The sequence below is a fragment of the Biomphalaria glabrata genome, chromosome 12, assembly GCF_947242115.1.
Source record: "Biomphalaria glabrata chromosome 12, xgBioGlab47.1, whole genome shotgun sequence".
Taxonomy (NCBI): Eukaryota; Metazoa; Mollusca; class Gastropoda; family Planorbidae; genus Biomphalaria; species Biomphalaria glabrata.
This window is the reverse complement of record NC_074722.1, coordinates 34,660,668-34,674,866: the sequence shown is the minus strand read 5'-3', so window position 1 is coordinate 34,674,866 and position 14,199 is coordinate 34,660,668. Positions and strand designations below refer to the sequence as shown.

The following is a 14,199-nucleotide window of genomic DNA, read 5'->3' as shown; positions in this document are numbered from 1 at the left end:
TCCAATGTTTGTTTGTATTCAGTAAAACGAATGCAGGAATAGACTTACAGAACATTTTGCGCACCATCCTATGGTGCAAAGCTTACTCGAAAGACTCCTTGCAATAGTGAAGCATTTAGTAAAAACAAAATACCAAATATAAGCGAAGAGGAGATTACCGTGTTTAAAATTTATCGTGAAAAACCTCGACATTTTCTAAATTTGCATGTAGGTCACCAGTCAAATTCTGCACACGGTTTGTTAGCTTTGAAATAACGGTTTTAACAGCATCCATCCAAAATCGTTCATCCATCCATCCGGAAACTGGAACTGTGGCTGCTGCAGCGACTGTCGTTGGAGTATCCCTGACGTCTGTTCAACTCCCCCCCCCACCCCACACACACACACAGACGTTCATCGCTGACCATCGTTTTGTGTACTTCCTGAGAGACAATCAAACTGGACAGTTACTCTTTCAAGGAAAATTCACTGGTTAAGTTTTTTTTTTTCTTTTGTTTTAAATGCAATGCTTATAACTAGCTTTTTGTGCATTCGGTGTACAAAAGAATGTGGTGATAAGCAATGACTTTAAAAGGGTATACTATAGACCAGTGATGCCCAAAGTACGGCCCGCGGGCCAGATACGGCCCGCGAAATGGTTCCATCTGGCCCGTCGAAACTTTAGCACAGAGTCAAGAAGACCACCTTCGAAATAAAAAAGGATGACAAATGTATCTTTACCTACGTTATGGCCCCCCCCCCCCTCTCTAATGGCTAGCTAGGCCTACCATGAAATGTAACATTTGGGTGTTTATGAGTTGGGACTCTGAATGGACAATCTACCAGGAAATGTGAACGGATATTTACTTGTTTGTGGAACATGATAGTAGGCCAATATATTAGTCTCATTAGGAAAGTGTGGCTGTTTAAAAAATACAACAACATATAAACGGCATTATGAAACAAATATGGCGACGTTCTTGATTTGAGCCGCGAATGAAAGATTGTTAAACTACGGGTACTAGATCAACGGGTTTCTATTACTAATCAAATAGATTCAGGCTAATTTCATTTCGTTTTTCGTGGCCCGCAACACGAGGGTTGGAAATGAAAATGGCCCGCATGACGAGGAAGGTTGGGCATCACTGCTATAGACATATAATTTTCAAAAACTTTCAGCACTGAAGAATCCAATTTTCTAAGCTCTTTCATTTATAACGCAAACTAATTTATCTAAATATTTCACTTTTTGACTTCAAACTTAATTAAAAAACAATTAATGGGAATCAGGCGTGATTCGGGAAGCCGTGATCCTACACTAAACGTGTCAGAGATTAATTGAACATGTGGTAGATGTGGACATTCGAATAGAAACTGAAAGATACTATTGGTTTAGGTCATAGGCTTCAAGAGCTTTCGGTCCGACTCCTATGGGACATCGCAAAGCTTCGATCTGAAAACGAAACGAGTCAGATTTATTTACGGATGGCTGGTTGTGCGGTATGCGCGACTGTCTCTTGAACTTCTCGATGGTCCCGTGTTCAAACCCTGCCCGCTGCCATTCCCCGTCGTCCTGCGGGAGGTTTTGGTTAGGTAGTAAATATCTTCAACTCTGAAGGAACATCTGAAACATACAACACATTTTACAAACATATTTCTGGCTTTAGCATTTGATGATTAGCACATTCAGTAGGTTCAAAAACAATAGTGAGGCTCAGTCGAGGTGCAAGATAAAGCTATCTTTCATTGCGACCACAAAACAAGACTTGACAAATAGTGAGGCTCTGTCGAGGTGCAAAGATAAAGCTATCTTTCATTTGCAACCACAAAAACAAGACTTGACAAAGCAGCTGATAAAGACAGCTGTGGCTCCCTGTGTACCTAAGCGCAGTGACGTCACGTATCTTTCAACAAAAGTATTTAAACTTTAAGAGTTCACGTTTGTCGATCTCTCTCTCTCCTTATCAGCTGTTGCAAAGGTAGGCCTGCCCATCGATTCGTCTCTGTGCTAATTACATAGTCTACTTACGTACATAGCTTTGTCTGATGGTGTAATACTAGCAGCTAATACTATGTTAGATGTCTAATTACTAGCAAGATGTCTTTACGTTTTTTTTGAAACAGGTTTTTTTGATAGCTATGTAAGGTTCTTTCAAGATGGGGTGTGGTGGCTGAGTGGTAAAGCACTTGGCTTCCGAATTGTGATGTCTCAAGTTCGAATTCCGATGAAGATTTTGATTTTGAGCTTCTGGATTTGTGGCCGGTCACAAAGTCCATATCAGAGGCGTTGTGAGGGAGAAGGTGGGACTATGCCACAGGGGGGCGTTGACCCAGATAAAATGAAATAAAAATTATTGTAGATATTTCATTTAGGTAATACATTCTAAGGTTATTTGTATTATAATATTATTATATACTTTGTATTTATAAGCCTATACTTCTATGGGATGTTTATTGACAATGGGAAGGGCGCCGATAAGTTTCTTGCCTCGGGCGCACGTTGTGCTCAGTACACCTCTGGACCACCAAACGCTAATGTGTAACTGGCATACGTTTGGAAGTAAAGGAAGATATTGGTTGTGCTGGTCACATGACACCCGCGTTAACTGTTAATCACAGAAGCAAATGAAAAGTTTGAAAAGGGAATTTTTTATATTTTTTTTTACAAGCATGGGTTGGAGGAACAGGGTGCCAACATTTTTATAAAATGAGCCCCATGATATTGCAAATTCAAGAGGCCCTTCCAATGTCATGCAGCCTTTTTTGTATATAGGTGTCAGCTCAAAAGGTCATTAGCCTAAATATATCCAGTCCGCCTCTGCATTCAAGACTGTGTTTGGACACGGTGAAGTTTTGGTTCTGAATAAAGGAAGTCCCACTAGTACTGTGTGTGTGTTATATATTTAGATTTTGAGTAAGGTTACCCCCCCCCCCCCATACTTGCTCAACAGATTTATGACGACTTCAATTGCCGGTGTTTTCTCTTCCTTTTATGTTACGTTGACACACGCAATGACCAGATGGTAACAAAGTATGAACGTGCTAAGGCCACGTTACCCTCGCATTCAGTGACAGCTCTACGCTGAAAGGCGATCATAATTGAAAACATAAAGGTGTCAAGATAAAGCCAGGAGTTAAAGAATGTGAAATCAACAAATCTGAGATACACATCGTTCTACGGGCTGTGATGTTTGCCAATGCATGGTAATAAAGAGAAAAGCCCGTCAGTACATACAAACAACTCAGCTGTTAGACCCATTATACCATCCATTGGCCTCCTTCGGTCGCGAAACGACTCTGGTTCATCTCGAACACTTTTTCATGTGTCTGTGGAGCCCTATTTTGGAGAGACACTCCCGTCCACATATACTGCAGGTCAAGGTAGCTTTCGCTTTGGTGGTAGAGGAGTTGGCCATTTTCCGTGTGGCACGCTTTTCTTCAAGAGTCGAGGCCCATGTTTTCTCGATTCTATAGAAAGCCATTATACTGATGCCCTGAGTAAATAGACTGTTTAAAACTATAATTATAAGACACGTCATTTCCAAGAAAGACGAAGCACAAAATGAGATTAAAAACATTTTAGACGAATAAAAGTTACTTTACGTCCGGCAAAAGGAGGAAATGAAATCCTTCTTGGAATCATATCCTCCGTCAGGTTGGCAATCGATATCGACGTTAAGGTCTCATTCTGTTTACCTTAATTGCATAGAATCCATTAGCCCTTAAAGTGCTGAGCTGCGTTAAAATGAGTGCTTACAAAATTGGAATTACAATTCTGATGTTTAGAGACTAAACTACCACACGCGTTTTAAGGGTTAATCGAGTTTCTGTGTAAACACGCCAATTAACTCATAAATATAACAAAGAAGTCAGTTACTTCATCAATACCTGCCTGATGAAGATTCTTATGATCCGCTGGCCAGAAAGAATCTCGAATGAGGAACTGTGGCAAAGAATAAAGCAGCAGCCCATTGAAGTAGATATCCTTCAGAGACCCTGGAGATGGATATGCTCCATCCTTCGCAAGCCTGCATCCAACATAACAAGGATAGCCCTAATCTGGAACTCCCAAGGAAAGAGGAAGAAGGGACGGCCCAGGAATACATGGCTCCGCGATTTGGAAGCAGATGCCAAGCAGATTAGTAAGACGTGGGGACAGTTGGAGAGACTCACCCAGAACTGAGATGCCTGATTTAAGCTGGTTGGTGGCATAGACCCCAGAAGGGACCACAAGCAGAGATGAGATGAGAGATGAGTCAAGTTACTTGGACAAACCTCCTTCAAAGACAAACTACTCAAAAGGAATTTGTTACTCAGAGCTCCTCAAATCTGTAAATTTTTTCGACGTTACCCATGCCTGATTCTCATAAAGTGCAGTTTGAAAAAATGTGCCTCGCACGGAGTTACAAATTTGTGCGAAATATGAATTAAGTCTAGAGCAAAAAGTTCCCTCCTCTTGTGAAAAAAAAATTGATGAAGTAATTGTAATATTGTACAGCCTATGATTTCCCCAGTTTTATGCAATTCCATGTCAACCATTTTAAACCTTACTTTGTTTAAGTTTTATTTTGCCCATATTTACAAGTTTTACTTTCTGATCTCCGAGTCATCTAAATAACTAAATAGCGCAAAAAAGAGGCAAAGAAAAGAGGCCCAAGGATTCCTATGATGATAGAGCTAAAACTGAATAGCGCAAATTCTGAGGTTTCCTTAAAAAAAAAAATGAAACTATTGTATTGTATGGTCTGGACGTGGCTAAGTTAACTTGATTTGTCTTGTGTGTTATTGTAAGTGAAAGTATAATCCGAATAAAACAACAACAAAAAAGGCTCTTATTAAAAGGATTTAATTAAAAAAAAATAATTTGGAGCCACACTTGGATTTTAACAGCAAAAACCCCCCCTCTAGCTTTGATAAAAAATTCCACTCCTAGGACGGTAAAAAAAAATCTGAAACAAAAATATACATTAAAATGAAACTAAAGAGTAAAAGTATATAACATACTTATAGATTTTTGTCTTCTTCTGAAGCTAGAAAGAAACAGCAATGCTGTACCTTGCAGCCATTTTAGCCGTTGTTGGTCAACTGGTCAGTGCTGACCAGCAGCAACAGCTGTCTCTGTCCTCGGCTTCTGCAGATTTCTCTCAGAGACTTTATCAAAATGTTGCTCTCGACAAGCCAAACGTGATTTACTCACCTTACAGGTAGGTAGGAAAGCGAATTCTCGCCATACAGGTAGGTAGGAAAGCGAATTCTCGTCATACAGGTAGGTAGGAAAGCGAATTCTCGCCATACAGGTAGGTAGGAAAGCGAATTCTCGCCATACAGGTAGGTAGGAAAGCGAATTCTCGCCATACAGGTAGGTAGGAAAGCGAATTCTCGCCATACAGTTTATAAAAAGACTTGTCGTAGATTAATAAATGAAATAAAAAAAAACAATGCAAATGATAAAGACATTTTATGTTTGTATATATTTTAATACTGCAAAAAATGAACTGACTTTATCTAAATAAAACAAATGACCACTAACTAATTGGTTAATGTCTTTAAAAAAATATTTATGTAGTGCAATCGACTAAATAATTATGTAAAATTTCAACTTGATTCGACACTGGAAAGTGGGATAAATAACGTGTACAAATTGTAATAAGGGGAATAACTCCACATATGCAGCAATTATGCAGCATTTATTTCCCTTTTTCGATACGAAGCAAAATAATTTATTACCAGTAATTAATAAACTAATATTTTTTTTATCGTTTGGTGTATTGTTAGGTAAAATAAATAATTGTTTAATAATAATTGTGTTAAAATAATAACTTTAACTTGATCCGAGAATGGGTGTGTTAGAAATAACGTGTAAAAAAATTGTACCAGACAGACATACAGACAGACAGAGTTGATATAAGCTTTGTACTAATAAATCTATACCATGTACGTCCTGTATCCAACAGCATCCATTCAGCTTTGTCGATGACCTCCCTTGGAGCAAGGGGAGATACTGCTGCTGAGATGACAACTACACTCGGAACTACGTCACTGGGGGACTCCGTACATTTGACGTACAAGGAGCTGATTGAGCAGGTCTGGGTTTTTTTGTTTCCTTCTAGTTGCTTGTGTTTAAGTAAGTAGACTATTCTAAAGTAATCACACGAAGCAAAGGCTTTCTTGAAGTTTTCTCTTGTTTTTAAAAATATACTAAACATTCTTACAGAAATAATCACATCTGAAATTGTATGGGTTGTATACCTACCCTGCAAAGCGTCGCTAATGCTAAATGTATCACACATTTATCGAAACACTTTTGATATGTTGTCTACATTTGCAATGGACCTACAATAACAAACGCCTTGATTGTCACCTATCAACGTGTTATCATAAAAAAACGTTAATAAAAAATCAATTACTAAACATTACTAGTGTGCAGAGAGAAATAAATTCCTTGTATTTCTATAATTTTTCTTTGGCATTTTTCTTCTTATTGATGAATTGTCTCCCTTGTAATATCTTCTGGCTAAAAAGGTCAATCCTAGATACATATCCACGGTCTTAGCTTAAACATGTGTAATCATCAGACGCTGCAGCGATACTAGACGTATTCCTACCTCTGGTGTATACACCATCTGCGATCCAAGACCATTCCCTTAGGCTTGCCCTCCATGAGGATCTATCCTGTACTTTTTCCTCCTAAATGAAAATGTTCAATGTACAGCGCGGTGGCTGAGCGGTAAAGCGCTTGGCTTCCGAACCGGGGACCGGGGTTCTAATCCTGGTGAAGACTGGGATTTTTAATTTCGGGATCTTCGGGCGCCTCTAATGGGTACCTGACATTAGTTAGGGAAAAGTAAAGGCGGTTGGTCTTCGTGCTGGCCACATGACACCCTTGTTAACCGTAGACCACAGAAACAGATGACCTTAACATCATCTGCCCTATTAGACCACAAGGTCTGAAAGGGTAACTTTACTTTACTATAAGACATACAGATCAAGGTCTTCAGCACCTACACCAACTTTATATACTTATTAACCACTAACCAAATAGAATTTTAAACAGACTTATTTTCGGTATCAGACTCCAACGTGTATTTGTTCCTTATGATTTTGAAATCCACATTTTTAATTTTTTTTTATCCTTTAACATTGGTACAGATGAATTCAGTTCACGAGGTGCAGCTCCACACCGGAAACGCCATCTTTGTTAATCCCTATTACCAAATCGCACCTAAATTTATCGAAGACACCAGCAATGATTATTTTGCCAGAACTGCCAACATTGATTTAACCGCCAACGGAGGTCCCGAGAAACCAATCAACGATTACATCGCTGCTCAGACAGAGAACATGATTAAAGATGTCCTGCAACCAGGTAAGGAGAGCAACATCTACATCAGCGGTTCTCAACCTTTTAAGCTCGGCGACCCCTTTTTACAATATACCACTCTGCCGCGACCCCCCCCCCCCCATAGACACACACAGCAATAGAAGAATAGACAATCCATATTTTCTATGGTCTTAGGCGGCCCCTGGCAAATCGTCAATCGACCCCCAAAGGGTTCGCGATCCACAGGTTGAGAACCCCTGATCTACATTCTAGAGTAATGCTATGGATAATTTTCACTAGACTTGTAAGTTTTAGACTTTTGAGGTTAGGATGTTCACTTAAACAGGGGTTCTCAACCTGTGGGTCGCGAACCCTTTGGGGGTCGATTGACGATTTGCCAGGGGCCGCCTAAGACCATAGAAAATATGGATTGTTTTGTCTATTTTTCTATTGTTGTGTGTGTGTGGGGGGGGGAGGGGTCGCGTCAGAGTAGGGGATTGTAAAAAGGGGTCGCCGAGCATAAAAGGTTGAGAACCGTTGACTTAAAAGATGCACAAATGTCCAAAGAAATAATTGCAAATGATTGGAAATAACGATTATAGGGCGCTTTCACTCTAAAACCGGGTAGAGGAATCTCGTTAGCTAGGGATAGCAGTTCATCTAGCAAAACTAAACAACTGCTGCCTTGCAGACGATCTTGGCTGATCAAAGGCTATGGGAGAACACCCAGAAAGAAAAGCAGGCTGAAGTCGGAGTCAATGGGCCTCCTGGCGCATAACACAATGACACGCAACCTCATCTATTTTGGAGCTCTGATTAACTTGTCTGAACAATCATATATATGTATATATTACTGATATATGTGTCATGTGTATAGCACCAAAATAAATGGAGTATTGATAACAATAATGTTCTGGTGTTTTACAATTTGAAAGATGATTCGTTTTCTTTCCAACCTCTCTCTCGGACTTGATCCGAGATTGGGTGTAGGAGATATCCCGTGTACAAACTTTTTACCAGACAGACACACAGACAGACAGAGTTGATGTAAGCTTTGTAAAAATGTCGCTACGTCTGAGAAAACAAATACTTAATATCAAAGTTTACGGCCTATTACTAATAGTTTTCAGTGTTAAATTTTAAACCTGGTTATCAAAGTATCAAAATGCTTACAAGTGCTCCTTCTTCCCTAGTGCTATTAGAGCATGGAACGGTTTGCCTGAGCTAGCCAGGAAAACCAGTGACTTGGCAGAATTAAAGTTATGGTTAACATGCATGACTAAATGCATGACGCGTAGGACGTAATCATCTTCTTTTTTGAAGTAACGTCTATATTGCATAAGTTAAGATACTTTGTCTTTTGAATTCGTCCCCCATTTGTATTGGGTTTGACGTCCTTTCTGTCCTCCTTTGTAAGGCCTCAGCTTTCAGACTGTCCTACTGTTGACGACCAACGGTCTGTTACCTCTTATAGGCTATGACTATGTTAGCATAACTAATCGACATTAACCATTATTGTAACGTCGTTAGACTTTAATGAATTTAATGTGTTTTTTTTTTAAACCCGCGAAAGTCGGACCCGCGCAAGTTAAGGGACCAGTCTATCTGCTATTTCAATTGAATACTTTTGTTTTGTTTTGTTAAGTGTCAAAACTTCACACCGTCTTTAACCCTTGTAACAAATCTTAAGAAATATTTCTATAAATTTAGACGCTAAGTTATCGTGTTGCTATACAAAACAACAACAAAAAGAACAAACAAACAAACAAACAAACAAACAAACAAAAAACATAACGTCTTACTGGTAGGAGTTAAAATAAGATCGGCTGCTGGAAATGGCGACATTGACAGACGACTTTAAAGAAAAATAGCATTTTAAGAAATACTTTTTTTTCTTTAATCATAGGTAGCATTGACGGCAGCACTGTAATGATATTGGTCAATACCATCTTCTTTAACGGAACCTGGGCCAAAACATTTGAGAAATTCAAAACAAGACAACAAGAGTTTAAGCAGCTGGCGGGTGCCGTCAAGCAGGTGAGGGTCAATGCATAAACAGGAGAAAAAACTGATGTCTTTATAATATAACTTATTTATAAGTTACCAGCGAAGACGTGACCGTGTTAGATTTAGGCGTTCATCCAATATACGTGAATCACAACAAGGTAGACGTCTTAACCTTTTCATTTGAAGTGTATAGTTAACTCTTTCTCTCCTAACTGACGATATTAGCGTTGATTCCACCAGAATGTGGTAAATAGTTACGGAAAGAAAGAGTTAATATAAGAGATGAACGCAATGTTCTTCATGGTGACTGCAAAGCCAAAGTTTTTTTTTTTTTTTTGTTTTTTGTTTTGTTAGTGTGTTTACTGTTTTATTTTTTAATCAAGAATTCGAGTAGGTGATTATGGTATGGCAGATTGTAATATTAAAACTAAAAGTTGAGATTAATATATATTATACAAAATTTTTTAAAGTTTTGTATTAGGTTTTTATAATTTCCATGTAGTTTGTTTTAGATTTACTAAACTCATTGTAACTACGTAGTCCTTCATTAGAATAATAATAAAAAAGAAATTATTTGAATAATAATATATTCTAAAACAATATTCTAGAGAGTCGGTCATTATAAATATGTAGTGCTATGTATATATTAAAAAGTATAAATTTCCCCTTTCAGACTTAGTTATCTATGGGATAGATGTTGTAAAGGTCATCTGTTACCATTGCCCACCGCTAACCAGGGTGTCACGTGGCCAGCACAACGACCAACCGCATTTACCTTTTTCCAACTAATGTCAGTTACCCATTAGAACTGGGTGGACTCAGAGACGCCCTGAAGATCCCAAAATTAAATAAATCCCAGTCTCGCAGGATTCGAACCCGGGACCCCCGGTCTGGAAGCCAAGTGCTTTACGACTCAGCCACTGCGCCTCCTATGTATATATTTTTAACACAGAAATGTTATTTCAACGAGAATATGTTTAATAATCTCTGAAAAACATCGTCTGGTCAGGTTGACATGATGCATGACGAGAGAAGTATCAAGATCAAGAGAGACAACGCCAATGGCGTGGATGTGGCTGAGCTCCCCTTTAAAGGAGGTAGATTCAGTCTGTACATTGCACTGCCACAGAAAGTAGACGGCATCACTGACCTAGGTAAGTTATCGTGTATTTCTATTCTCTCATAACCATATGTATATATATATTTATAGCTTTTATATAGCGCAACTTTCATGCTTATAGCATGCTCAGAGCGCTTTTGGTCCAATCTCATTTGTGGACCGGTGGGGGGGGGGGGGGAGGGGGTATCTAGGAGTTGGTTTTCCGTGCTGCCTTGAGGCGCTCAGTAAACACAACTCTGCCCGAGTCGGATGTCGAACCTCGAGTCCCCTTCTAGGTAGCCAAGCCAAGCCAAGTTCAAGCGCACTTAGCCTCTCGACCACGCTTCCCACATAAGGGAGGTTCAGGGGGACTAATGTGTACTCTTTCACAACTTCACGACATTGTCCTCAGTTCTACGTAATCCCAAAATCTATGATGGCTAGGCCAATTATCTCCTTGATATCATTTACCCATTCTATCACTACCTTCTCGATTACTTCCACCTGACACAGCGCCCTATAGGAATGTTTTTCAAAACAAAACAGAACCCCCCGCCACGATGCCTAATGACCGAGTCCTTTGCAATGGCGGAGATGGTCAAGAGCCCCGACAACCAGACACAGATCCTCAAAAAGCCTTTTATGGTGGGAACCCGAACGGCTGAAGTGGTACGAAGAAGGAATATCGGGGAATTTCCCTGGTGTGCTCGGCCTTGTCTTTATGTCATCTTGATATCATCTGCCCATTCTATCATTACCTTCTCGATTACTTCCACCTGACACTGCGCCCTGTGGGAATATTTTTCAAAGGCTAGTTTACATTTAACGTAACCAAACAAACAAGTTCCATCTTCAGTTTGGACAAATATCAAAATTTTTCACGAATTGTACATTTTTAAATAGTTTCTTTTTGGCTGGCGAACTTTTAAACCTCAGCGTGGCGTCTGGGTGACCCCCCCCCCCCCCGTTAGAGGAGACGATTAAGAAAATAGGGAAGCAAAGCCGAACCCCCGCCGTGATGCCTAATGACCGAGTCCTATGCAATGGCGGAGATGGGAAGAGCCCCGACAACCAGACACAGATCCTCAAAAAGCCTTTTATGGTGGGCACCCGAACGGCTGAAGTGATACGAAGAAGGAATATCGGGGAATTTCCCTGGTGTGCTCGGCCTTCGGCCTTGTCTTTAACTCGAGCTTCTGAAATAGGAACCATCTGTAATATGATTGTAAAAAGTATTTATATGTCCGTGGATCCCTCCAGGATAAAACTGCTCAGACAAACCAATTGAAGGGAGCTTCCGTGGGGCTAGAATTCGACTTCACTTTTACGACAATTACAAAGAAAAAAAAAAGAAAAATGTTATCTTACGAATAATGGGAGCTGAAGTGCTTCTTGCTAAACATTACCGTCAACACATCTATAGTTTCAATATTCTTTAATTTTATTTATGCATGAAAAAAGGGATATAATACATTGTTAAAATTATTTTAAAATTAAGTTAAATCTCCTTCAATTATCTCCTTTTCAAAATTGTATGTCTCGCGTGCATTTGATTTGATTCGGTTTGTTCTTTTGGAATGCATTTCATCATGTGGAATTATTTACTTTTAGAGAAGCTGTTGGCACAGCCCAACAAAGTCAACGATCTGTTCACTGGGCTCAATTACGTCAGAGTCCAACTGGCCATCCCCAAGTTTAAGACAGAGACAACACTGTCTCTCAACAAGCCACTCAAAGACATGGGCATGGTCAAAGCTTTCAGTCCGATGGCGGCTGATTTCACAGGAATCACCCAATCAGGTGAGACTTGATAAGACCGAGGGAACAATAGATTTTTTTTTGGTTAGTGGGTACTCATGCTTGATTGAGTGTTATGCCGTTTTAAAGAGATCTCTGTTAGTCTCTTCTATCCCATCTAATTTCCCTACAAAATTCTCTACAGTTACAAATTACAATAAGTTTTATGGCTGTCTAGCTACCAATCGATAAGTCTGGAAAACGCCATCTTTATAATCGTCCCAACTTCTGTTATCTTTACTCTGTGTGTGTGTGTGCGTGTGTGCGTGTGTGTGTGTGTGATGGAGGGTCGAAGTTAGCGATTGGTTTTGAATGATGCAACATTGGTGGCATTGTCGTCACTTGGTCTTATTTAGGACAGACGACTCCAGAACGTGAGAATGAAAGGTTCTATTATTAAAGTGATTTAGATTTTGTTAACAAATATTATTACTAAAGTCTTGTACATCTCTTTTATATCATATCTACTTGATTTTTGTCTATATTATCGATAAAGTTATCAAGGAAGTTATTCAAGTTATTTAAAGTTTTATTAGTTAAGGTCTATTTCGCTTACATAGGTTTAGTTGTCTACCAGATGTTTAGTGCTACAAGTCAATAGCACCTACTTCCCTAACCCTGACCCTAATTTCCCGTTACTAATGGAGTAGTATTATATGTAGTAATCTTTTATCAAAATTGACTTAGAAATATCGCATCCGGTCTATTGTGATTTATATTACATATTTCGATGTCTTCAAGATCACAGGATGTCCTCACTACGAAATGTATAAATCTTTGTGATATGAAATAGCTAAACCATAGACATAAATAAATATAGACTGGAAAAAGGAAGTAACTTCATGTAACTTGAAAACATGTATATCTATTGTATTCGGATTTCCGAATTATGAAAAATTGCATGATCTTCATTCTTAGAGTTAAAACAAAACAACACTATTGAAAATAATGTAATACTTATATAGGTTATGGCTGAAATAGATATGAATACTTAACATTTATACTGCCCATAAATGCTGTATAAATAAAGTACACAAAATTGCAAGTCACAAAGTTTCGTTTCATAAAACTCTTTAATCGGCCAGTCTATATTTATTTATCTATATGAGCTAAACTCAAGGGTAAATATTTGTTCGCATTAACTATACAAAAGATGGTCTTATTTAAAATAATTTTTTTTTCCAACAGCCCAAGTTTATATCAGCCAGGTTCTACACAAGGCAATGATAGAAGTGCAAGAGACTGGCACCGTCGCAGCAGCCGCCACAGTCATCGGGATAGTTGCCTTGGCAGTATTAAGTCCACCTCAGGAGACGTTCATTGCTGACCATCCTTTTGTGTACTTCCTGAGAGACAATGTGTCTGGAGAGATTCTTTTCCAAGGAAAATTCTCTGGTTAAAACAGGATTCTAAAGAGAGTTTGTGTTAGCACACAAACTCAGAGGCGGTCCCCCAAGTAACCGCCCATGGACAAGGAATATCTAAGCTATAATAATGTTTGTTTGTTTAAGTAATAAAATGTCAAAGAATAAATTGGAGTTGTTTTTTCACTTAAAAACAAACAGAAAAAAATCTATTATTGATAATGAGACTTATAGAGATTTATGACATTTATTTATTTTTTTTTGCCAAAAGAAGAAATTCATATTTACAACAGCTTTTCTGTTGTTAATTTTTTTCGATCTAAACTTGACCAACTGAGAGACAGACAACTCCAAAACTGCAGCACTTTCTGATCATACGGGGTCCGCTGAGAACACCCATATTATTTATGACTATTTTAACTCTCTCTCCTAATTGACGATGCCAACGTTGATTTGACTCCCATTAAACTAAATGGATTTTTGGATTTATAAACTTTAATTTGTGTTGTGTAAAAAGAGCATGCATTCTCCTATAATTCAATACTAAATATAAAAAATTTTGATGACAAACAAAAATGTTATTGAAAGTTAATCTGAACGGGAGAGTAAAATAAAAAAAGGGCAAGATGAAT

The 14,199-nt window shown here is 38.7% G+C and overlaps 1 protein-coding gene across 1 annotated transcript; it reads left to right on the top strand.

Moving 5' to 3' along the window:
• Nucleotides 1-1,824: 1,824 nt before the first annotated feature.
• Nucleotides 1,825-13,736, top strand: LOC106066783 (leukocyte elastase inhibitor-like). The gene is made up of 8 exons (XM_056007209.1): nucleotides 1,825-1,958; nucleotides 5,010-5,183; nucleotides 5,934-6,063; nucleotides 7,129-7,345; nucleotides 9,207-9,337; nucleotides 10,317-10,461; nucleotides 12,018-12,206; nucleotides 13,392-13,736. Exons 2-8 carry the CDS (start codon nucleotides 5,026-5,028, stop codon nucleotides 13,601-13,603), a joined length of 1,182 nt encoding a protein of 393 aa, XP_055863184.1. The 5' UTR covers nucleotides 1,825-1,958; nucleotides 5,010-5,025; the 3' UTR covers nucleotides 13,604-13,736.
• The last annotated feature ends 463 nt before the right edge of the window (nucleotides 13,737-14,199 follow it).

Excerpts from the sequence above, each read along its gene's own strand:
- LOC106066783 (XM_056007209.1), top strand. The coding sequence starts at position 5,026 with ATGCTGTACCTTGCAGCCATTTTAGCCGTTGTTGGTCAACTGGTCAGT. Across the intron at positions 5,184-5,933 it reads GTGATTTACTCACCTTACAG|CATCCATTCAGCTTTGTCGA; the intron begins GTAGGTAGGAAA and ends TGTATCCAACAG. Across the intron at positions 7,346-9,206 it reads TAAAGATGTCCTGCAACCAG|GTAGCATTGACGGCAGCACT; the intron begins GTAAGGAGAGCA and ends CTTTAATCATAG.